The following is a 25,764-nucleotide window of genomic DNA, read 5'->3' on the forward strand; positions in this document are numbered from 1 at the left end:
CTCTTCTGTCCACCAGGATCATTTATCGTACCATGGGTTCAGCCTCAGTCGATGTTGTTGAACTACTCCAGCTGTTTTGGACTTGATCAGTTCTCATGCATATTTTTCTTTTAGCTAATGAAAAGCCAGTTGCTTTTGACCCATTGGTGCTTTATCGGTTGCTCATAGTCTGGGAAGAAAGTGCCTTGTGAAGTGTGTTTTAATTCATCAGTGTGGAAGAGACACACTCTGCAGAAGAGAGAGCAATTAGTACCCTTTGAATTCAGAATGCTGTATAAGTAAAAATATCACTCCTTCATAGACACTAAAAATAGATTTTAAAAATAGGGGTGTGCACATGCTTTGAAAATGAGATGTAAGGGACCTAGGCCTATCTATAGCTTCCAGAGATTGTTTCTTGCAAAAGCCAAATGGGATGGAAGCATTTCATCTTTGATTAAGTAAGAAGACAAAAGCTCCCCTGAGGTCTGAAGAACATCACACAGCTGAGCAAAGAAGGATACTTGATTTCTTTGTAAGCTTTTGAAGGTGAAGACATGCTGGGTTTCAAAAGCCACTGAATATAAGCTGTAGGAGCTCATGTAGTACTAGAAAATCATGTTGACATTTTTTTAGGAGAGATCCCTGAAATTAAATGGCAAGAGGAAATAAATTTCCACCAGCTACCTTGGGTACCTTCTCCCTTCTAAAAAGTCGTTAATTTAAAGTAATTTTCAAAGGTTTACAGAAGGAGATATGTAATCAAATGTTTTTGTTTTTCTGAAGAATAGCATGACTAAAACAGGGTTAAATTGTTGTGTTTGCAAAAGTCTTCCTGACTTTTGCAAAATGGTTAAATACCAGTGAAGTGGTTTCTACTTTTTCAAGAGGGTGTAGGGGAAACAAAACTTTCAGTTCCATCCTTGCTCAGTGAAAAAAACCAGGAGATGTTTCTTTGCTCTGACCTTTTCCATTTCTGCACTCAAAGATTGGCAGTTTGGAATTACAGTGGAAAATCAAGGCTGGCTAATTTTGAAGGTACAGAAGAGCAGGGGAAGGTGACGCTACCTTGCTTAGCACACTGAGTTGGTTTTCCTGTATTCCTTCTTAAATGAGCAGCCATGTGTCCTTAACTGTTTACTGTTTCTTGTCAATATTTATTTATCTCCTTATTTCTTTTCTTTCCCTAGAAGGCAGCAGTCCCCTTAAAAAGACTGTTTTGACAGTAGGAAAATGAGCTAGGAGTAAACACTTGGACTTTTTGGAATGCATTGGAGTGGTACCTTTGCAGAACCAGTGAGTAGAAAAATCTGGGCATTTAAGGCTTAGTTTGAAAATCTGAGCATTAGAGGCTTATGTACTGGCATTACAGGTTAACTACTTTTCACCTATTCTTGAAATTATTTGAAATGCCTGGTCATTCAGCAAGGTCTTTTAAATCAACAGGAAGGAGAAACAGAGTGGTCAGTTATGGAACCTAAATGTTCTTTAATGAATGCCAATATTGACCAAAGGCATCACTCTCATCTTTTGTGCTTCCCTTTTATCTCTTGTCCAGTATTTTTAATTCTTCTGTTTTATTCTTTTAAAAATTGCATTTTGCTTTCACTTTTTTGTAGGCTTTAATAATGTTGCCCTGAATAGTTTCATTTCCAAATTACTGCTAATGTTTTCTATATAAAAAATAAATATTTTAAAGCATGCTTGGGAAATGTGATGGAACACACATAGTAACTTTTTGCTAGACAGACATCATAGCAGAGCTTACCCAGTGCATTTGGGAAACCATTGCCAAGTTTTATTGTATATAAGCAGAGGTCTGTAACTGCCTGAACAAGTGTCTTCTAAGGCTTGTTTATATGGATTTGGAAAAGGGGTAATTTCTAAATTGTGTCCTGGAGACTCTCATACACAATGGCTACTAAATTTAAACGAACAGGATTACGGAAGAAAAGTTAATCTTTCCTCTCTTCCTACATCAGTGCCCCATATATTTATCTGTGAAGGAGAAGGCATACTGTTTTGCTGGGGATCTTGGGGGTTTTGTGACCAAATACAGTAAATTACTGTGCTGCAGATTTTTTTGTACAAGTCATGTTACTTGCTGATCTATGTGGAATGAGTGAGTGGCTATAAAACGTGAATCATTTTACCTGTCATACAGTCATCATGAACTCTTAATAGGTGACATTCTCAATTTAGGTTCACATTAGCTTTTCTTTTGAGGGAGAGGAAGAGGGAGAAAGCAGTTCCCACAGAGAGAGTGGACCTACAGTCCAGGGGGTTAATTCCCAAAAAGCAGCATGAAAGGAACATGCCTCAGTTGCTTGGAAAAAAAGAGAATTTAAAAATCTGCACTCCCATTTATTTTTGTATTTGGGGTTTCCTTTTGCTTGCAGCTAGCATAATTAAAGCTACATATGTATTACAGCTTAAATAAACCAGCTGCTAACTTAAACAGACTTTTTTTAGACATAGGAATAAAGGACAGCCCTGACCTTAAGAGTTGCCAGTTTCCATGTGTGATCTTTGCTTTGTCTGTTAGGATTTTTGTATGGGGGATTGGTGCCAATACGTTGCTGCCACTGTTAAAATAAAAACTATAATTACATTGTCAAAATAATATTTATAGTATTTTCGGGGAATAATTGTGGGAGTGTGACGAATATATTATACTCATCAAACTTTTATGTAAACATAAGCTTGAGTTTTTTATTTGAGTTATTGGTGTTGTTTTTGGCCTTTGTGTTTTTCCAATCTGTAAAAATAATATTGGGATTTTCATGGTCTCTAGCATTTGCAGAGTGTGTGCCCTAACAATCAGTTGATACACTATCTGGTAGGAGTAAACTGCTAGTTGCACTTGTATTGGGATTTTGGTTTCATGTTTCTATAGCTTAAGAAAGTCCTCTGTTTTTTTGAGTTTTGCTATCCCCTAATTATTATAGCTCAGAGCATTTTACAGCTTTACCAAACAGGAAAGTTTTAAGTAATTGGTTTGTTCTTTTGTACCGTTTGGTGGGGGTTTTTTTGTTGTTTTTGGTTTTTTTGTTGTTCTTCCTTTGTGTTTAGCTTTTTTTTTTTCTTTTTCTTTTTTTTTTTTTTTTTAATGAATCTGAGTTCCTCTTAAAAGTGAGTGCGAGCATCTCCCAGAAATATCTATGGTAAGAAGCAATTGTGAGGTTTTCTAGCAATAGGCAGTTGTCCCTTGGCTAAAGGTTAAAGGTACAGGCAGAACTTGCTGCTGTGCAGTGGGAAGTTACCAGATGCACAGATTCTCCAGTCCTGCCCTATACTGCAGTTTAACAGTAACTGTACAACTGTTCTGTCTCTGCTGTGTTTTGGTGAATATTGCCACAGATTTTTAATGAACTGTCTTCAGAACACCTACAGCAAGGGTTCCAGCTGTGCAACTTCACGTTCCCAAAGGCTGTCAACCTGATGCAACCTGCTGTGGGCAAGAATGTTCTCTTGGTTCTCGTAGGTTGGTCCAAAATTCATTGAAGGCTGTGGAAAGACTCTGATTTGCTTGGGTCTTGGTTCGGGTCATTGTTCCAAGGCTTTGTGATTTGGCCTTTTTGCAGAAACTCCAAAATAGGGAGCCAACCTTTACACTGCTTCCAGCTGTCTACAGAAGGAAAAGAGCCAAATCTGGACCAAGAGCACTCAGACTGATGAGTTGTCCTGAGTTAGCAAATACAGAATTCTCTTTAGCTCTTGTGCATGTAGTACTGGCCCTGCCTGCAGTGTTTAGCTCCCCATTCCCTGGGAGTCCCACACTTTGGATCTTGTGCAGTGCGTACAGCCACAGTTCCCTGTGCCCTGCAGGTGTGGGGTATTTGTGTATATTTGTGTGAAACAGCAGGAACTGAGATTTTGAGTAAATGCCAGTGTTACCAGTGTTTTCAACCTGACGTGTCTGTGTAGTGTTGGCTATGACTTCTGGTATAAATATGGGAACTTGACACAGGCCTTAATTTCTTTTGTCAGTTTATAACACTTGGAGTGGAGTGGGATTTGAGAGAGTTTAAATCCACTGAAGAAGGGCATTGTAGGATCCATTGTAGGACCAGGGATTCTACTTAAATGCAACACTTTCTTATCTTAATGGCAAAAAAAAAATGGAAGAGGGGGTGGGGCTTCCAACTTCCAGCAGGGCTTGGATCTTCAGTATTACAGGCAACTGTAGTTGTAGGCTCTTGTGTCCACATATAGTAAGCTCCAGTTTGCTGTCTTTATCCCTTACTAGTCCCATGGAAGACTCTCCTCTCATTTTAAAATCTTTTCCTGACTCTGGTCTAAATGTTCTACTGTTGGAATGCAGTGATTTGTGGTAGTGGGGTTTTTTTTCCTACTGTGGGCTTGATTCTCTCCTTGAGTCTTGTTGCTTCTGCAGTAAAGGTCTGATTTAGAATCACAGAATGGCCTGGGTTGGAAGGGACATTAAAGATCATCTTGTTCAACCCCTTGCCATGGTTCCACTATACCAGGTTGCTCCAAGCCCCATCCAGCCTGGCCTTGGACACTTCCAGGGCTGAGGCAGCCACAGCTTCTCTGGGCAACCTGTGCAGGGAACAATTTCTCCCTAATATCTCATCTAACCCTGCCTTCTGGCAGTGGGAAGCCATTCCCCCTCATCCTGTCAGGCCAGGCCCTTGTAAATAGTCTCTGTTTAAGCTGTGCTGAATTATTTTATGGCCTGTGCATATATGAGTATAAAAGTGTTTTATTGCAGCAAGTTGTGGAGGTACAATTTGAATTACAGACCAGATCCTGCCGAATGAGGTTTGCCTGTCAGGTACTGATGGCATAGGTGGCATTGGAAGCAGACTTTGAAATAGTGATTAAAAAGCTGGTGCTTTCCAGCAGTTTGATACTTCTTTTATTGATGATCAAAACTGTCCTTCTCATGGCACTCATGGAAAGATGTTTTGATTGCTGTACTGGGAGGCAGAGGCAGTGACTGTCTCAGTGTCAGTTTAAGTAATTTTGCTCCTTCTAGGAGAGAGAGTAACCTGAGGAAATATCCCTAAGTCAGAACAATTAGTAGGTCAGTGGGCTGCCCTGTGGGCTCCCCTGGTCTTGTTGCTGGTACAGCTTCTAGACAGTGTGTAGAGCTGGTTTGTTTTTGTCCTGCTCCTGCAATTGGGAAGCTTTCTAGCATAGCCTGCCAAGATGTTGCTGATTTATGCCGCATGCATAGTGGTTTTATAATGTGGACTGATATCCACTTGGAGCACAAAGGAAATAGGAGTTTGCTGATGTCTATTTAATTAGAATGGTTTCTGGTTACTTTGGTTGAGGCTTGAAATGAACAGTAATGCCTGTATTTCTGTGGATCTCTAAATACAGTGTTCTGTAAGTCCTTTCCTTCCTTGCTTGCTCTTTAGTGTCCCCTACACTACCCCAGTGAATAATGTCAGCAAGATTCATAATGAGGCAGGTTTCCATTCTACACAAATATATGTGAATCAAACCTTGCAGAAACATCTCTAGATTTAAGATGGTTGCCATGTTTTTTGCAGCAGGGACATTAGGATCTCAAGATAAAGGTGGGAAGAATGGGGCAAACAAACCTTTTAACTGCAGAGAGCTTCCTAAAGACAGAGCATCATAAATTTAATGCAGGGAGAAGAAGCTTAACTTTTTTCACATGTGCTGAGAGGAAGAATCCCTTCTAAAGAGCCTCCCACAGAGGCCCAAGGGGTCTACAGTTTTTCCTCCAGGGAAAGTGAAGATGGCAGGGGGATGGAAAGAAGCTAGAGGAAGATCTGGGCAGAGGGAACAATGGGAGGCATCTGTTGCCTATTGGGATAAAAATCCAAGTGGTTATAATTATGTAGGAGTTCATCATGTCATGCTCTCAACCGTTTGATTATCACTGCTGTGGCACAGCTTCCAGACTCTCCTCTGGTGGAAAAGCAGGAGTTGTCTAACCATGGCTTTCCAGACAAAAAGCTACAAGACTTGTATTTCCTATCCTGCAGCATCCTTTTTTGCTAGCAGCTTTGGGCTTGGAGAGAAATGTGTCTCTCCTTTGCTTTTGTTGAGAGTTTTAGGGAATATTGCCAAGTTACGTGGGATTTGTGGAGGTAAGTTTGTGAGAGACAGCAAGTTCTTCCCCTTTCTTCCATCCTCTGGGTATATACCACGTGTGGTACAAAAAGACATGGCAATGAGAAGAGGTAAGCTGCCTTTACAGGTATAAAGCTAAATGGTAAAATGGTAATGCCCAAAAAAAGGTTGATGATAAAACTGTTGCTGTACATTAATGTGGATATGCAAGTAAAGTGTAAGTTTCTTGTAATTCTGTGTTCCAAAAGGACTGTGGTCCATTTATTAGCCAGATACAGAATATAAATGGTACAAGGAAGTGGGGGGAAGTCTGGTACTCTTTCCACAGACTTACAGAAAAAGATGATTCAGCTTTTTTGAGGGAAAATATAAGCACTTCAGTGGAAATTTTGGGTTAAATCAAACAGCATGCTATCAAAAGTAATTGGAGAAATTTGTTCATAGTCTTGGTTAGTACTTTACATGTTAATAATTTTCTTCTTTTTTTTTTTTCAGACCTGTACAAGGTATCATGTAGGAGGAGTGTGTCTCGCAGTCAGACACCAGTAATAATGCATAGTGGGTGGTCAAGTCCTCCTTATTTTTCTTGGTTTCCTGGCATGGTTTAAGCCCAGTTTGAGACTCCCCAGTACTTCAAACTTGCTCATTTCACTGCAGCAGGATCTTTAAAGAGACATTGCATTAGATTTAGGCTCAGCTTTTGGGCTGATTCAAGGACAAGATTTTACATCCTAATGTGTGCAGGAAGCTAATAAAGGCAGTTCCCAGGTCTGCAAGCACTTAAAAGTGTTTTACTTCACATAGGAGAGAAATCTCAGGCATGTGTTTTCGCTACTTGTGGGGATGTAACAGGAGGCCCGTTTCACATGCCTTTAGATTTTAATAGATAATTTGTTAAAGAAATGAGCACAAGCCTCATTTATGTTTACTTTGTAAAAATTAAATGATGCAATTAAAATAACAGGAGATAAAGAAAATGGTTCTAATACTATATTTGATAAGCCTTATTAGCACTGTACGAATCAGAGTTGGCTTGAACCTGATCTCGTCAAAGGTCTGTCAAACTGAGTCTTTTCCTAGTAAATGCACAAGTAAGTTTTTCTTGAATCTCCCGTTACGAGACCTCGTTGGAACTTAATTTGCATCAGAGGCTAGTTTGATGTGTGGTCTGATGGTTTCTTCCAGCTCCCTTCTAATTTATTTGTAACTCCACATTTTTAATAGCATGGCAAGAATTTTACTTGCCTTTAAGTCAAATTCTCCTTTTAAGTCAGAACAAAGTGTTGATATTTTGCCTAGACATTTATCTTCCAAGAACACAAGGGTTGTCCAATCAGTGCACGTAATGTTCTGTTAAAATTAGAGTTGGCACTTCTGAAGGGAAAGAAAAAATTAAGAGCATGACTTTGTTTCTGAAGTGGAGGAGATGGAGGGGAGGGGGAGCAGAAACTTACTAAACACAACATTCTTGGTATTCCACAGATGGTAAAAATGGGTTACTAGTCTGCACTGCAGCAAGTGCAGTAAGACCAAGGTGGAAATATAATAGGTAGCTAGACATTAATTTTATTTACAGCAATAAAATACTAAGTACTATTTTAATAACGTTAAATGACAGAACCCATATATGTATTGTACATTCAATTTCAGTAGTCTAGACAGATTGTTTTCCAAGGAAAATACATTTTCATCAGTATTTGTGGTATGATTCATGGTGGTGAAGAGGCAAATAACTCTATGACTGGAAGTTGCTTTAACTTGCAGCCACAAGGAAACAAGTCAATGACCGGATGGTAGTGGTGGAAACTCAGTTTTTATACTAATAGAGGTCTACACCTTATGCTGAGTTGGAGGTTTTATTTTTCCAGGACTGGCAGTCTATCACAAAGCATTCTGCCGTTGTTTACAAACAGCCAGAGCTGCTCTCCCTGATGGCTCACAGCCCACAGTTTGGATTTGCAAAGCTTGCAGGCAACTCTAAAAGTGTGCAGGCTCTCAGGAGCCTGGGACGTGGTCCCAGGACTTGTTAGGCTTTGTGTCTGCTCCAGTGCAGAGGGGGCACTCCAGCTCTGTTTTTCCTGCATATTACTGGTTAGACCACTAAGAGAGATACAAGTTTGTAAGCTTTATGTTTGCAGTCTGACAAGAGATGTACAGCTTTGTATGTGCTTTGGTTGGATCTATTTTATATCTCTGTTTGTTTTATAACTCCAATAAAGGCAGAGGCTTGTACTCAAAACTATCACTGTGTTGTCTGACCCAAATAAAAAGAATGGACATCTCTTAGGACTGTTTGAAGCCTCTACATGTGCTGTCAAGGTTTTTTGAAGAGATTGTTGAGCACGTTTGTGGGCTCCTGTTCTAACCATGCAGAACAGAAGGAAACAAGGTATTGAATTTTAAATCCTAATGCGTAAAGTCTTGTCCTCAGAACTCCAGGGATTTTAATTTTCATCTCATACACAATCTCATTCTGCAAATGGCACTGTGTGACATGAAGTCTTTGTGGGGACTGGAGCATCTCTTACAAGGAAAGGCTGAGGAAGCTGGGCCTGTCCAGCCTCAGGAGGAGACACAGCTGAGAGGGTGTAGCGATTGAGTCACAGACCCAGAGCAGCAGGGAATCTGAATCGTTTATTCAAAGGAATGAGCTGGTTTTATACACTTTTCTAAGGCACAGTGTTTCCTTATATGGCAATCCTCACTACATGACCTATCCCATGTTGCCACATCAGCAACACACTTTCTAAATGTCCTTCCATGGGGTGATCATGCGCTGTTCACCCGTCTGTCAGCTGCCAGCAGGCTCCTCTCCATAGGGGTCTGCCCTGTGCCACCTCCTCCTCCCAGGGTCTGGTGGAGACAAGCTTCTCTGTGCCGCCATGTGCTCCTTTGTGCTGCCATGTGCCTCTGCAGGCACATCCCACAGCCCACAACCAAATTCTATCTTATCTCTCCCCACAAGAGGGGCCCTCATCCCTGTCTGTTCCTGTCTGCAGGGAGGGCTCAGAGCAGGGATCAGGCTCTGCTCCATGGGGCCCAGCCATGGCACAAGAGGAAGGGGCAGGAACTGATGCCCAGGAAGTTCCACCTGGACATGAGGCAGAACTTCTTTCCTGGGCAGTGCCCGAGCCCTGAACAGATTGTCCAGAGAGGGTGTGAAGTCTCCTCACTGGAGATATTCCAGACCCATCTGGATGCAGTCTTATGCTGTGTGCTCTGGGATGGCCTTGCTGGAGCAGGGAGGTGGGATCAGATGAGCAGCTGTGGTCCTTTAGACCATACAATGTAATTGTTAAATGAGATAATGTCAATATAATAATTAAGTGAAAAGCATGCACTAGAGCCTGGCTCAGTCGTTCTGTAAAAATAAAGCCCTGAAAGGAACAAAGGGAGCCGTGAGTGAATTTAAAGCATCCACATACAGGGCCATCGAGTATTGTCTGCCTCACCTTTGTCATGGGTGGTCATGAGCGACGAAATGTTCAGTTTACATGTAGACAAACATTTCGGTACCAGAATTCATTAGGTAAAGAGTTGGTGTTTCTGCTTGTACCCTTTGCACTGTTGTATAAAGAAGTTATTTTGTAGAACCTAGAGAAGTCTCCTTAAGACGTTGCAGACTGGTTGTGAAAACAGCATGTAGTCTGTGTATTTGCTATAGAATACCAGCTTTTTCAGGAACTATTGAAATCTTGGTGAGGGGGAATCTCTTCAGCTCCAGGGTTAATCTGTGTATCAGAAGTTACATCTTAGTACATGCAATTTCACGGTGGTTGACCATCAGGTTAAAAATAGTCCTCTTGACCACATACTGAGTAACCTTTTTTTGAAGTAGAATTTAGGCATGCTGATAGCTACAGAATTGTTTAAGACAATTATTTTTAGCTTTGTGAAGGTTTGTACATTTACAAAGTGAAATTGTCTTGTGTTTTATTTTCCCCTCTTTTTTGTTTTCCTTTTCCCTGCCCCCTTTTCAGAAAGCACATGGCTTATGATTCAATTGCAAAATGGAAGTCTGTCTTCATCAGCTTCTACATTTTCTTGCTTTAGTTGTAAGGACGTGGAAAGGCCGTGGAGGGAAATTGCCTCAAATTGTGCCGGGGAAATTCAGATTAGATATCAGGGAAAATGTCTTCATGGAAAGGGTGGGCAAACATTGGAACGGGCTGCTCAGGGATGCAGTGGAGTCACCATCCCTGGAAGTGTTCACAAAAGGTGTGGATGTGGTACTTGAGAACATGGTTTAGTGGTAAACATGATGGTGCTGGGTTGATGGTTGGACTTTATGATCTTACAGATCTTTTCCAAGCTTAGTAATTGTAGGGTTCTCTGATTTTATGATGAAGAAATTCTTAGAGATGAGAAAAGCAGTATCTGTATTGTACAGATTTCCAAGCATACTTCAATCATAAGTGGCATCATTCAAGTCCAATAGAGGTAAAACAAAAAAGAAAAATGTGGAAATTGAATGCTAAGTGAAGACTTCCATAGTTCAAAATGCAATACTTCCCTTTTATTGTAGTGTCTGCATTTTTTAACATACACATACCTCGCTGTGAATTAACGGCTCTAGTTGGATTTTTGGGGAGTTTCTTTTTTAAAGTACAAATACCTTAGTATAGATTTGCAGTGCTTGTATCAAAATTCCCTTGGTAGCTTGGTGCTAGGCTAGTACATTTTACCTGGAGTCATTTTTGGAGAGAAGCACTGCACGAGACATTTGTGTATTCCACAGCCACCCCCTGTGGAGTTCTGGGGGAGATGTTTGGGTTTTTTAAACACAACCATACAGGTGCTGCTGTGCTGTCGTTCAGAGAACGTGCTGTGATGAGCTACTCTAGGTGTGGTGTGATGGCTTTTCACACCGTTCGTGCCTCTTCATCTATGCCTTTCTATCGGTGATGGCTGGATATGGTGTGTGACCTGGACACTGGGCTTTGCTCAGCTGCCTCAGGTGCTCAGGAGATGTGATTCTATGAACAGAAATGAATTGCTGAGACTCATCATGTGAGATTACTTGTATGGCAAAATGTTGCATTATCAAGACATCCTCATTCTCTCCTTAGTTGGGAATAGATGCAATAGCTTTTGTGTTACAGATTATCCACTTGCCCATATATTGATTTGTGTCCTCTAATTGAAAGAAAATGTTAACTCTTACTGGTTAAGAACAAGCACTTAGTGATGAAACCAGTTTTTTTCCATGGGTGCATCCATAGAATTGTCACCTTTTCCTGTATCTTCCGTGCTTGTTCAGGACATCACTATTTGACAAGGGCAGCGTTGGTTGCTCTCACAAATATTGAGTCTACTGTGTGATTAATGGAGAATTCGTAGCTATTTATTACTGTACTGTAAATGTGTTCATGGCATTTCCTCTTTGTTACAGTAAGAATGGTAACTTTACAAGATCTTGAACTTTTTTCCTTGGTCTGTAGAACTTTTTGGACAGGCTAATTTTTAACAACCAAGGTGTAATTGATAGCTGAACAAAGTCAAGCAAATTTCAGGGAAAGATTAGAATATAGTCAACCAACCTGATGTCTCTTTGGGAGACCTTTCTTACTGCTGTACAGGTAAGCAATTCACCAAGGGAAATAATACCTGTTCCTAGCATTTACAGCCTTGTGATTTTTTTCTAGCAGGGAAGTATTTCCATAAAATGTCTGCTGGCATGCCCATGCTTGCTGTCCTTCAGAAACTCCTGAGTCAGCAGAATGGGAACCAGATGGGTGGGAAAAGCGGAAGCACGGTGATGAGCAGAAAATAATAAACCAGTGCAGATGTGCAGGGGGAGAGAACAGAGATCTTAAGAACTAGAGGAGAATATGATTCAAGATGCATTATGGAAAATACATACATATTTTGGGCTTAAATAGATATATAGATATAGAGATATATATGGCAAAAAAAAAGTTACTTTTCCCTAAGCCCAAGTGACCACCTTTTAGACTTGCTTTCTTGTTGTTCCCTAGAGGACATATGCCCATACATTTTCTCTGTAGGAAATCTGGCTGCCAGCTGGCACAGCAGCACAGCACCTTTGCAAGAGACCTAATTTTAGATTTGCAGAACCTGGCAGTACCGGCTGCCTCCATGTGTATTAGGCTGTTGTTTGTACTATCTGTTGCACTGAATTTTAACATTCAATTTCAGGTTTCTTTGCCAACTTATTAATAAGGGCCAGGCTATTCAGAGCTGTTGATAAGGACAAAAAAGTGTTTTAATTTTGTGAAGTCTTCGGGTTCATGCTGTTGTTTTTTATTAATTTACACCTTTTGGCTGCTCTAGGATATTAACTTGTGTGGTGAAATATCATCTTCTTGTATTTTAAATCTGTGTTGAGAGGAGGCTGAAATAAATCCTTTGGAGTAAGAGCAGAAATCAGCTATATTAAATTGTCAAAAATGGAGGCAGAGCTATTTGGAGAGCTGGCTTTCATTTTTCTGGGATAGAAAGTAGAAGATATTGAGCACATCATAAAATTCTATAATGATTTGTCTAGCTAACTAGAATATAATGTGAGGAGCAAGGACCTGTCAATTAGTTCTTGTAATCACTAGTAGCCAGTGTGTAATACTCAGACAAGTCTTGCGTGTAATTCTAAAAGACTTAGTAAAATTATTTGCATTAGAAGAGAAAATGCAAATATTTGTGTACAGTAGCAGTGAAGTTACATAACCTAAAGCTTCCTGGAGATGGATTCTGCAGTGTGTATCTGGAATATTGAAGTAGGTAGTTTTTGTGAAATTCATTAGTGTTGCTTTGAATTCTTGTTAATATATTTTCTGGATTTCTTTCAGCTCTTCGTTGTAGTCTCCAGTTTCTTGGAAACATTGCAGCAGGAAATGGAGATTCCCAGAATAGCATTTGGAAGTGTGCTTTCCCAGATCTCTTCTTGTAAGCATGGATGCGGGTTTTTTTTCTAGTGTCATTTCCGTGGTTGTATTCAAATCTTTTGTACATACTGGTTGTGCCTTTGCTAGCACCGTGAAGCTCTGAAAAATAACTTTGGTGAGAATGGGCTGGTTGAGACCATATCCTGTACATGTTTTTTGTTAGTCAACCGCAGGAGTCAGAACCTTTAAAAACCTGCTTGTTCTAAACTAACAGTAAATTGATTTAATTTAACAGAAACTGGAAGAAAACTATTTTGAATGACGAGCTTCAAACATAAGCTTTATTTCAGACGTTTTCAAGTAGTTACACTCATTTCCGAGAACACAGCATTTTCTTTTCTCATGTTGCTGCTGTGCAGATCTGTCAGTACTGGTGGATCAAATGTAACCTACAAAAGTTTCTTAATCTTCATCTCTTTTAATCCTTCTGTCCCCCTCCTAGCCTCACCAGAATATCTTCCTGGGGATTTGATGACATACGTGTAAGGAAGTATTACATAGACTATTTTGTGCAGACACATGACAATATTGTTGATGTGTTCAGCCAGATTCTTCATAGTGAGCTGGTGACAAAGGCACTTCCATTCAATTTGATAATCATTCTCAGTGGGTTTTTGGAACCCACTTGTTAGCACCCGATGTAGGAAGACCTTACGATAAGAAAAGCAGTTCCAATTTAGCAATAATTTTGTAAACTTCCTATGAAGTTTGACCTTCATTGATGAGTTGGATATTTTTCCATGCAGGTGACTTTTATCCATCTTAGGCAGTGAGAAACTTGTGGTTCTCTGAAAGACAGCAAAGGACAACTCAGCAAGCTCAGTGCCACTAGTGTGTTTTTCCACGGCCAGTTTTAACTTGCCCTTAACTCCATATTTTCTCTTGAAGGACGTGCCTGACATACAGCGATGAGAAAATTGTCACCTATTGCTGCATGGTCCTGTTCACCTGCCTGAATGCAGAGCGAGTGAGAGAACTGCTGGATCCTGGGAACTTGGCTGTGACTCTTCACGTCCTGAGAGTCTACAAAGAGCAGTTGGAGTCTGAGTGGTCGTATGTATCTTTAAATTTTCTTTTTCCTCATCTCTTAATTAGGTGTTTTTCTGGTGTAAATCACTGTATTAAAATGTCTAAACTTATGACACTGCAAAGTAGTAAATGAAGATCTAATTAGAAATTAGTAATTTAGTATAGAGATAATTTTCATGATAGTTTCAATGACTCTTTTGATTGTTGATGAAATAAGACTGCTTTTTTTTGTTGAAGACATAAGAATTTTCAAATCATGGTCTGTTTTTCTTTTTTTAATGAAACAGGGTTCTAGAATGCAGACTAATTTATACTTGTGTGCTGGTTTGTGGAGATTTATTAAGGTTAGCACAGAATAGTCTTACAGACAGGTCATGCTAGGAAGACTTCTATGTCTAATGTTTGTGAGTGCGACATAAAATCTGGGGTTTTTCCTTTTTTGTTTTTTTAACGCATCCATTTTCTACTGCAACATGCAGTTATTTTTATACCGAAACAGGGAAGACTTTGTTTGTGAATCTTCATTTAATACTTTAAGAGCACCTAATCAGTGGCTTTATCCCTCTGAGCTTTTATATTTTTTACTAATGGCTATTCTTCTAAGTATTGTTGTCAGTTATGCCTTTGATGAATGTGCTGCCCTGCGTATCAAGGATGCACATTCAGCTAATTGTTACACTCTCTATTCCAAGGGGAAAAAAATTGTTTGTATGTTTTTGTAGTATTCTTTTAAAGATCATGTTTAAATTCAAAATTTAATTAGGAAGAATTGTTGGGGTTTTAGAAGCTATTTGGAAAGTCTTAACACCCAGACTTAAGATGATTGAATGAGAAGTAAGTGTCACTTTATAGTTTGCTTTTGTAGTGAAAAAAATGATCTGAAATTTATTTGTGGCTGGGCTTTTTTAATGACAAGGGCAATTTGCTTAGGACGTAAGTAGTTTTCAAAAAGCCAACTGTAAGTTTAGGGCCATGCAAAGAGACTTCTGTTTCAGAAATTACAAACTGAGTCTTTAGTTTTGATATCTGTCAATAACAAGTGTAAAATGTTGCTTTTCAGATCATTATCCTAATCATCCTTAATTTTCTTAATGTATTGAAGATATGTTGAAATTTGTTTTGACTGAGATACCAAAGTCGTCATGGTAAATTTATGTTTTCAAGATAAATGCATAATAAATGTAGCATCAAAATACATGCTGAGGGATCCATTTCCCTGATCTCTCTAGTGTGAAGTGGATTCTGTTGATGTTATGATGAAAATGTCTTACCTCCGCCATGGATGTCTGATGTGGATGGGAAATGGTCTCTTTCCAGGGTAGTCTTGAAATGAAAAAGGGTCAAACTCTAACACTGAAAATTTGCAGCTGTACTTCAGGTCTCACTGAAGTATATCCCAGTAGGATTGCTGAAAGGAATTTACACAGCTGTGGCATTTGTAGAGAGCTAATGTCCTGTTGGAAAGGTTTGGGTCTCTTGTGCCACAGTTGGCAAAAGTCCTCAGCAACCATTTTATGGTATTATATGGCTGGACTGAAATACAGATTATTCTTGGAGGTTATGCTCACTGCTGACTCACAAGTGACTGGAATTAAGATGTTTTTACCTTAAAGTTAAAAGTACCACTTAATTCCTGTCTACCTTCTTGTCTCTGAGCTGGAGCATCTGCTTTCATGTTACAAGTACGAGGTGGCTGCCACGTGTGTGTTTTTTCTTCCCCTTGGCAGGTCTTTCTTGCTGTCAGTTGCTGCTTTTAGGTATTGGAACTCTTTTCTTTGAATAACTACGTAAGCTCAGCTCATAGGCAGACTTCTATTCATTATTTTATTCCCTTCTGTTGTGCACTGAAATTTATGAAATTAATGTTCCTCTAAGACAGTATCCAATGCATTCTGCAAGTAAACAACTATGGTGCTCAAACTATTTTTGCAGTTGCTGCCATGAATTGTTAGGACAGAGAGAGGACATCCAGAATAAATATTTGGATTTAAGGCCATTGGCTGAAGTGTAGCCGCTCCCATGGAGTCCTCACTACTCCATTTAGCTAGCACATGTTGGGTTCTCTATTCCTCACCCATCACTAGAATGCAAGCACACCTTTGAAGTCTTTATTTTGGTGAGTTGACAGCTCTTTCTCTGTTAATAATCCTATATTCATGTTTAGAGTCCAGTTTTCCATCTTCAAGTTGGAAAAGTCCTTAGGAAAATTTCAGGAGGAACCTCTTTCCAGGTGCCTCTTCCAAGTGTGAAGGGACAAGTCTTTTGCCTCTTCACAGCAGTTCTGTTAGACAGTTTCTATCCAAGGAAATCTGAGATTGTTCTGAGCAGTTCCTCAGAGCTTCTTTTTTAGAGGCAGCAGTTGGTAGCAGAACTTTTGCCGTTCTTCTTCTGTCTGCCATAAACTCCTCTCCCAGTTAGAGCAGTGGAAGGGTCTTCAAAGGCAGGATGTAGCTTTCTGGAATTTTCCTGTCATTTTTGCCTACTTCTCAAGTCACAAGACGTTGGGTAGAAGACTAAGATTTTGGGTCAGGAAAGAGGGAATATCTGAGGTGTTGGCTCTGATTCCTGAAAGGGGTGGTGTTGGGGGTCCCTTCCCCCCGCCGTGTAGCCCTGGGAGAGGGGCCCTGAGGGCACAGACACGGGGCTTCCCTGCCCCTGCTCAGCCTCGTTCCCATTGGTTGGTTTGTGTTCCCTGTGCGGGCAGAAGGACCCTTGGTCCCGTGACTGGAAGAGTTCCTGGGCAGAGCTCCGGCCATGCGGCTGGAGAAATAAACATCTCTGAAACAGCTATCAAGAATCTGTCTGTCCACATATATTTCCTTTCCACGGGACTCCTGGTTTGGTATATGTATGTTGCAGTATCCCCACTGCAACATAATGGTGGAGAATTGTGAGCAGAACGATCCCCAATCCCTAAGCAACTGATTTGTGTGAGTAAACCCTGGAAACTTTGGATTCCTCTTCTTGGTTTTGCTTTGCTATTCCATGTCTAAACTATGGAGGAACCGTGGGAAGACTCTTGGCTCTCAGAGCCGCATATGGACGTTTATCTTAAACTTAAAATGATTCTTGAACAACAATTTGTAAATTTTAGCTTGATTCAAGCTCAAAAAGAACTGAAACACTTCCTGGCACGGTTGTTTAAGAACTTTTTCTATGTTTCTTGGGATTTAATTCTTACCAAGGGCTTTTGGAAAACCGTTCGGACACAGTTAATATTGGAGTCAAAATATATGCCGATGGAAGAATATTTTCGTGAATATTATTTAGTTACCGAGACTGTTGAGCAATGTCAGCTGTGTCCTGGCGAAGGGAATCCTGGCGCAGGGACCGTGCGGCCCAGGCCACGTGCACCGAGCGCTCTGAGAGCAGCAGCGAGGCAGTTCCCGCGCGCGGGCGGAGCCACGTGAGCCGCAGTGTCGGCAGCGGAGCGAGGCGCGGCGGGACCCGGCGGTGCCTGCCCGGCCCCGCACAGCGCGTGGTGGAGCGAGCCCCGGGAACGCCCGACCGAGAGGGGCGGTGCGCGGGCGGCGGCTGGCGGCGGTGGCGGTGGAACGGAGCCGCGCCCAGCCGAGACGCGCGCTGGAGCAGGGCGCGGGGGGGTCGTCGCTCGGGGGCCCGGCCGAGACGTGGGTGCAGCGCCCGGCAGCGGCAGCGAAGCTGCGACCAGAGGAGGCGACGCACGGAGAACTGAGCGGCGTGGCCCGGCCCGGCCCACGCAGCCTCGAACGTGACCCCGGGAAGAGCGCGCAGGCACCAGCAGCTCCGACAATTCCAACATGGGAGCGACCGAAAGAGAGAGCAAAGATGCAGCGAGACAGAAAACAGCAGCCACTCGGAAAAAGGAAAAGATCATAGTAACTAAGATCTTAGGGATAGTAAAATGGTATAATGTTAAGCAAAATTATGGTTTTATAACAAGGTGTGACAACCAGCAAGACATATTCGTGCATAGAACTGCTATTAAAAAGAATAACCCTGAAAAATGCATCCCAAGCTTGGGAGATGGAGAGGTGGTGGAATTCAAAATTATACAAGGTAGAAAAGGGTTACAAGCATCACAGGTCACTGGCCCTGATGATGTTCCTGTAAAAGGCAGTATATATGCAAAAAATCGTAGTCATGTTAGACAGTATCTCCATTGTAAGACCCCCCTACAGTCTCCCTTTCCTAATCCCACCTTTCCCTTTTACCCTATGTCCTATTACCCCCAGTGTATTCCCAATCCGTTTTTTCATCCGTGGTTTCCCTCACAAAACCATGCTTTTGCCAATTGTGTCCCCAAAAATCCCTTTCCAATGCCGAGTGGGGGATGAAAAGGGGGAGGGAAGAAGTTAAACCCTCTCCTGCCTCAGTTTCCCCACAAAGCATGCTCAGAGTTCTGTCTCCCTTCTGTCAGCCCTAAGATGTTCCACAGAATCTGTTTGGACATTTAAAGACTCAGGAGGGTGGCTTGTTTTGTTTTGAAACTGTTCTTGTTATGTTTATCCAGTTGTTTTCGTTCTCCTTTTATTAAAATAAAATGGGTGAGGTGTTGGGGTCCCTCCCCTGCCATGGAGCCCTGGCAGAGGGGCCCTGAGGGCACAGACACGGGGCTTCCCTGCCCCTGCTCAGCCTCGTTCCCATTGGTTGGTTTGTGTTCCCTGCGCGGGCAGAAGGACCCTTGGTCCCGTGACTGGGACAGTTCCTGGGCAGAGCTCCGGCCATGCGGCTGGAGAAATAAACATCTCTCTGAAACAGCTATCAAGAATCTGTCTGTCCACATATATTTCCTTTCCACGGGATTCCTGGTTTGGTATATGCATGTTGCAGTATCCCCACTGCAACAGGGTGGGTCATGGGAAATAAGTTCAGCAACTTCTGATTCTAATCAGTGATGGAAAGCCAAGTCATTGACTTCCTAAGCAGTTATTGAAACAGAGAAGATCTGTTTTGCAGATCAGCATAGTGGAATTTTGAGACTAAGCACTGATGCAGTTTTAAAGTGTGTTTGTAGATTGACAACGTAACAAAAAGTTGCCTTAGAACTTGAAAGAAAGAGAGTGCTGTGATGCACATTTAAGTGTGTTTCATGGGTGATACACATTCTATTAAGTATTTTTGTGGCATGCTTTGAGCTAAGAAATAGTTAATAAAGGAGGAAGTCAATTATATAAGGAATGCCCTGGTCAAATTTTGTGTTCAGTTTTTCTGTGATCATGTTTCTCTGGATCAGATGGTCTGAAGGCTCATTTCATTAAGCTTGTGGTTACTTGTCAGCCTCAGAAATGCTTCTATCTCTGAAATCTGTGAAGCTGGAGAAAGTAATATACACATTCAATAAATATTCTAATGATTTAAGAACTGATGCATCCTTCTCTTTCTCTTTTAGAAGGCTGATCTTCTCAACAGCTCCAGGATTATTTGCATATTGCTATCTTTGCCATTTTTAATGTTAGATGCTGAATGGCATATTGAAATAATATTAACTAACATATATTAGACAATGTATTTTTACATTGCCTCTAAACCTATATTCAGTACTTATATTCAAGCTCCTGAACTTGTTTCAGGCTAGCAGTCCTGTAATCTTGAATACAGGGAGCGAATCTGAGGTTGCTGCTGCTGGTCTGACTCTCAAAAGCAATGATATGAGGAGGCAGATGGTATATATCTCCAACTGAGGTTCTTAAAAATATTTGTCTGACTGGCTGGTAGCCCTTTGTAGCTGGGCTTGTGGAGAGTGCCCCGAGCTTGCTGCTTTGCAAAGTTGCAAGGTGTATGATGTTACAAAATGTACTTCAAAGAGTAAGTCTTTGTAAAGACACTAACTCTGCAGAAACAAGCTTCCTTCCTTTCTTGGATCTATCTGATTTCTGGCATACCCTAATTAACTGATCCTATCTCCTCAACAGTTCTTTGCTGTGCAGTTGTCTTCTAGAAAACATGCTGTTCTTTGCAGAGTGAGCTACTGCCTGAGCTTTTAGCTCAGGAATTAACACCGCCTAACTGTGGTGGAAAATGTGCTACTCTGGCCTGGTTCATCAGGGACCATTCCTGTCCTAGCTTTAGTCCTGAAATTTTGCTCTTTAATGTGGGCTTCCCCTTTCAGGAACAGGTTTCTTCTAATTTGCTCTGCTCATGATCATGGTTGTGGGTTAGCATTGCCTCTAAAATGCTTCTTTGCACATAGAAAGTCTTTAAACCTCTCAGTTCAGTTCAGTTGTTTCCACCTTCTTGTGATCTTTTATTTCCCTTTTCTTTTAGTGTTACTTAGTTCTTTTTGATCTGTTCCTAAACAGCAGCAGGTCTGTCTCCTAAACTGTTACTGGTTTTTCTTCATCTTTTGGGTCTGCTTCCTCCATCCCTCTCTTCCATCTTATGTTTCTATTCAAAGAGGTGATCATGGTTTTCAAGGCCTTGTGTGACAGTAATTTATTTTCTGTGTATCTTCCATCTTTCCAAAGTATCTCTAATGATACACAAATTTAATTCTGAACTGTTGATGTATTGAGTTGAACATGAATCATAGGATGGTTTGGGTTGGAAGGGGCCTTAAAGCTCATCCAGTTCCAGCTCCCTGGTGATAAAGACAGTAGAACAGAACAGCATTTTACTCACTTGATAAGGATAGCAGAACAGAATAACATTGTACTCTTATCAACTAAAGGGAACATTGTAGCCTTGGAGAAGCAGACAAAACAGAAGTCATACAAAACGCAGGCAGGATGCCATCTCAGCTCTGCAAGGCTGACAAACAGAAGTTATGCAAAACAATGATATTGTGCTTACTCAGAAGGGGGGGTTGAGCAGTAGCCACCTGAAAAGGACACTGGATGTTGAAGACAGACCCCAAAGAACCATATAAGGACTTCCAATAAGGGGTGCAACTGTGTAAAATAAAGTCAAGGAAGTCGCTCGTGAATATGTAATCAGTGTGTGTGATAAAAATTCTGTTCACCTGATGCTCGGAGCACTCAGTTGGAGGAAGGATCCCCTTGGGTGCTCGATGCTGCCATAAAGAAAGCCTGCTTTCTAATACTCAAACTGTGTTAGAAAGTTTCCATCTGGCCAATTTCAATATCACTGCCATGAGCAGGAACACCTTCCACTATCCCGGGTTGCTCCAAGCTCTGTCCAACCTGGCCTTGGACACTTCCAGGGATGGGGCAGCCACAGCTTCTCTGGGAAACCTGTGCCAGGGCCTTACCACCCTCACCAGGAGGAATTTCTTCCCTGTATCTAATCTAAGCCTACTCTCTGTCAGTTTGTATCCATTCCCCCTTGTCTTATCACTCCAGTTCCTGATGAAAAGTCCCTTTCTAGCTTCCCTGTAACCCTTTCAGATACTGGAAAGTGCTGCGAGGTTTCCACACAACCTTCTCCAGGCTGAACAGCCCCAACTCTGTCATTCTGTCTCAATAAGGGAAGTGCTCCAGTCCCGTTACTAACTTTGTGGCCTCCTCTGGACTTGCTCCAATACTTTAAATATGTTAATGTTTAAATATCTTAAACACATCAGCAAACTTGTTCCATAAGCTGATTCTTGTTCTGGTGCTGCTTGGTTTCAACAGCCACTTCCTACCAAAGGATGCTGTCAGGAAATTGGACATATCCATCCTTTAGGAAACAAAGCTGAAATATAACTGAGTATAACTGTTCAGTAACTGAAATGTATTTTCTACTTTATTTCTGTGTGATTGCTACCGAGGTCTGAAGAGCCCTCTGTTACAAACTACCACGCTGTTCCAAAGAAACACTCTGTTTTATTTTTTCAGTAATATGAGAGAGCCTTTGGCTCTGGAAAATTGTGGAGCCTTTCAAAAGTTGTATCTCTGTGTTTCCACGTACATCCACATCCACTCCCTCCTGGTTTTGTATTAATCAGTAGCAAAGTATGTCACACAGTGTAGAAGGTACAGTATTTAGAAGAGAAACCAACAGACAATCCTACATGAGATCTATTTTAGAATATTGAACCTGGAAGAATATGTGTTTTGTAAAATAATTAGGAAAAAGTAGTACAAAAAAATTACATTATAATTTATTGTAACCTGTGTTCTAAAAGCTGTTTATTTTAGAAATACTTTGGTGGCTCCATTAGAGATGAGAGTATAGCTTGTATCATCAGTTTTTCCAAGTGTGTGCATGGGGCAGTTCAGCTCATACGGACAGGAAAAACAGGTTGTATTTCTGATTCCTGAAGAGCAAAGAACAAAAATCCTCCATTTTAAAATAAGAGACATAATATGCCTTTTGGCTTTCAGAAAAATGGTATTAGGAGTGTGGTCAGCTGTTTGGCATTGAAGTAAGTTTTGCTGAACATCCACTTTCATTTTGAAACCACAGCTCAATGATGACTATAAAGATTAGGATGTGGAGCTACCCCTCCCCATTTTTTTGCCTTTGGTTATTTTGTCCTGGCTTGTGGAAAGATGTGTACAGAGAAACTGGTACTTCTGTAGCAAGGAGTCTCGCCTGTGGGCACAGATTTAAAGGCAAGGATAGAACTCTTCAGTACTGCTCTTTTTTGCTTAGTTGGTGTGTGTGTGTGGTAAAGAAACTTTTTTTTTCATTGGGCTGGCAACTGTGTTTTTCTGTCGGACAGTTTAGGATGTCCTCCACCCCCTTCTTCTTCTCTCCGGAAAGTAATTATTTTTTTAATTCCAGGAAAGTTGCAGTTGCATTGCAGGTTCCAAGTTCAGCTGTGGTTTTAAATAGTACCGACACTTGGAAAAGTTTCCTTAATTTTAGAGATCTGAGTAGCTTCTACTTTCTATTTGCAGTAGCAGTGAATTGGCACAGATTTCCTCAATCTTTCAAAGCCCAGCCTCATACGTTTAATTATCTTGTCACCTCTTTCTTCTTGTGTATATTGTGGAGAGGGGGGAGCAGGAAGTGCTGTTAGCCATTGCTAATCATCTTCCATTTTTTTCTTGGTAGCTCTTCAGAAAAAAATTATTTCAATTTTACATATAAGTTAGATTTAATCTCTCTTTAGTGCCTTTCAGATGTAGCTGTCAAATTGAGTGGGAGTATCTTCTGAATCAGAGAAATACTGCACATAATCCGAATTTAGTCTTCTAGACCTCAGAGTTTACCTGGTGGGGGCCAGTAGGGAGGATGCTTTCATTATGGGAATGCCTTTGGAAGATGGAAGGACGTTCACTGTTGTGCTTGGTTCAGCACAGGAGAGGAGTATTGTGATGTTTGATACTTAGGACCAAGCCTTAAATATGAAAATGTGTTTCTTTATTCTCCTTCTGAGCGAGAAGTGCTGGTGTGGGAGTGGGGTGAATTATCTCATTTCTAGAGGTTTTATGACAGCACATGTTCCATTTGTTGTTAAATAGCTTTATACTTGTAATTGTTTATTTAAACTGTTTTGGTAGGGTTCTTCTATTCTTGTGCAAGGATGAAATTTACTTCTACTTCTAAAATATATTCTGATTCCAAATAATTCCTCATTAGGCATATTGCTTTTTTAGCATCTAAAAAGGCTGGTGATAAGAGTTCAAAAGTTGGCTCAAAGTAGCTGAATTTTCTTCTTTACTTTTCTTCAAAACGTGGATGATTTATTACATTTGTTTGTTAAATTACAGTAAAAATATAGCTATTTAGTTCTTACTAAATATTTTGGATAGAGCGGCATTATTGTAGGGTGATGAAAAATGCTTTTGGTTTTGAGATTGAAAAAGAAGGTTGCTGATCAAGTAGAGAATTGCCATGTTTTGTTCTTTGTACTTGGAAAGTATATGTGGGGTTGTCTCCCTCTTTTTCTGAGACTGAGGAAACTGTTCCCTAAATTTGCTAATGGGATAAAATCAACTGTAGCATGTAGCATGACATTTGATGATAAAGTTGATTGCTTACACCCAGCTTTGATTGGAACAAGCTTAGTGGCCATTTGTAATATACTGAGTGCAAATGTATCTCATACCACTTTGTCTTGGCTGCTTCTGAGCATCACTTTGGTACAATGCAGGCCTTGTGCTGTCATAAAGTCTTTGAACATCTCCTGCTGTATTTATCTACTATGGAAGCGCTTGTTTTTTTAGGATTTTAGCCAAAGAATTTTTCAAGAGTCGAGAAAATTGGCATATTTAACACTGTTCATTTGTTACTGTGTTACGCTTGCATAACAGCTTTAATTTTCGCCATTTCCTTCACTAAATTACAGTGGGCTTCAGTTTATTCCAGTGGTTCTGCTGTTGGCCCCCAGAGAGAGCTTACGTCTCCTCCCAAAACCTTTTGTGTGCATTTGAAATGCCATGTTCAGTCAGTAACCCAAAACTGAATATCTTTTTTGATTTCAGAATTGTGGATGGTCTTACTTTTCCTCTTCTTTTTCCATGCCACAAATGAAAAACAGGAGAGCTGAGAGGACTAAAGATAGTAAATTGAATTTGCTGCATCCTTGCTTAGCTACCTCCAAAATTTCTGGGCATAATGAAGGAGCTAGAAGTGCTTTACTCCACTACCGATTCTTCTGTTGTCTCTTGGTGATGATGCTTGTGCTCTGTTCTGCATGACACGGTGTAGACAGTGGATAAGATAAAAGATACACTTAAATACAGAAGCAGATACTTCATAGAATCACAGACTGGTTTGGGTTGGAAAGGACCTTAAAGCCCATCTCCTTCCACCTCCTGCCATGGGCAGGGACACCTTCCACTAGACCAGGTTGCTCCTAGCCCCGTCCAGCCTGATCTTGGACACTTCCAGGGATGGGGCAGCCACAGCTTTTTTTTGTTTTTTTTCTGAGGTGTTGCATCACATCATGAAACCAGAAGGTAAGAATCAGAAATTTTAGTCTAAAATACTCCAAGCTCCTCGAGCAGTAGAGGTCTAGTCCACAGAATGTGCAAAATGTGTGTGAGGAAGTACAGGAGCACAAACCCAAGTAACAGCTGAACTACAGGCCTTCTGCTTTGCAGTAATGATCAGGAACGTGAACCTAGTAGCTGCAGATCTTCTTCTGTGATAATTATTGATCACTTTTAAATTACAAGGCAAATAGTCAAGAAGGTTTCTTCAATCTAGTCTTAAACATAAAAATGAAGCTTTAAATTCATAGCCCAAGTTGCAAAATGGAAAAATCAGGCTTCAGGCTGTCTCCTCAAATGCACTTTTTTACTCCACTGCATTGTCAGCTGAAATCTGTACATTCTTAGGCCAAGTTCTGTGTTTTGGGCAGCACTGATCTGTGCTATTTTCTTCTGCAGCTCCACACAAAAGTCTGTGGTTCTACTTAAGTCCGTGAAAAATGAAGTTGATTGTGATGATTCTGAAGGTTTAACTGTGGATGGCTGTGAGTTGTTAGTTCAGGAACTGTGGAAGATTTGCGCTTGCCTGCCCTGCTGATGGCTCGACTTGGGTGTTACGTCTGAGTCTGGGCAGCTCGGTTGGATACATTTGTGTAGCTGACTTTGGGCAAGTCTTTGTGTTTTTTGAAATTTGTTGAAAAACTCTTGGATCAATTCTACACTCCTTAGCATGCCAGTTTTAAGTTGATGGTTCCTTATACCTCTGCAGACTTTTTTTGTGAATGAGTGTACAAATATCAGTAAAAAGAAGTGCAACAGAAAATAGTTTTTCTTCCTCCCCCTCTTAAAAATGTTGAGTTTTCAGTAACTGAGCCAGATGCTGGCTAAGTACACAGTTACCATTAGAAATATAATGGCTATTAATCTTTTGGACCTCTTATTCTCCTGTTTGCCCAATCGGCATTGAGTAGTTGTCCAAAAAACACTTTGTTGCAGCTGGAAGGCTTCATTGTGATCTTCTTATTAGCTATGTA

General features: G+C 40.9%; 1 protein-coding gene across 4 annotated transcripts in view; it reads left to right on the top strand.

Moving 5' to 3' along the window:
- ATXN10 (ataxin 10) overlaps window positions 1-25,764 on the top strand; it is a 98,859-nt gene that overhangs the window by 12,824 nt on the left and 60,271 nt on the right. For all 4 annotated transcript variants that reach the window (XM_048301318.1, XM_048301320.1, XM_048301321.1 and 1 more), the window contains 2 exons: window positions 12,861-12,957; window positions 13,845-14,009. In XM_048301318.1, the coding sequence (XP_048157275.1) occupies window positions 12,861-12,957; window positions 13,845-14,009 (262 nt within the window). The remainder of the gene's footprint in view (window positions 1-12,860; window positions 12,958-13,844; window positions 14,010-25,764) is intronic.

The sequence above is a fragment of the Corvus hawaiiensis genome, chromosome 4 (assembly GCF_020740725.1).
Source record: "Corvus hawaiiensis isolate bCorHaw1 chromosome 4, bCorHaw1.pri.cur, whole genome shotgun sequence".
Classification (NCBI taxonomy): Eukaryota; Metazoa; Chordata; class Aves; order Passeriformes; family Corvidae; genus Corvus; species Corvus hawaiiensis.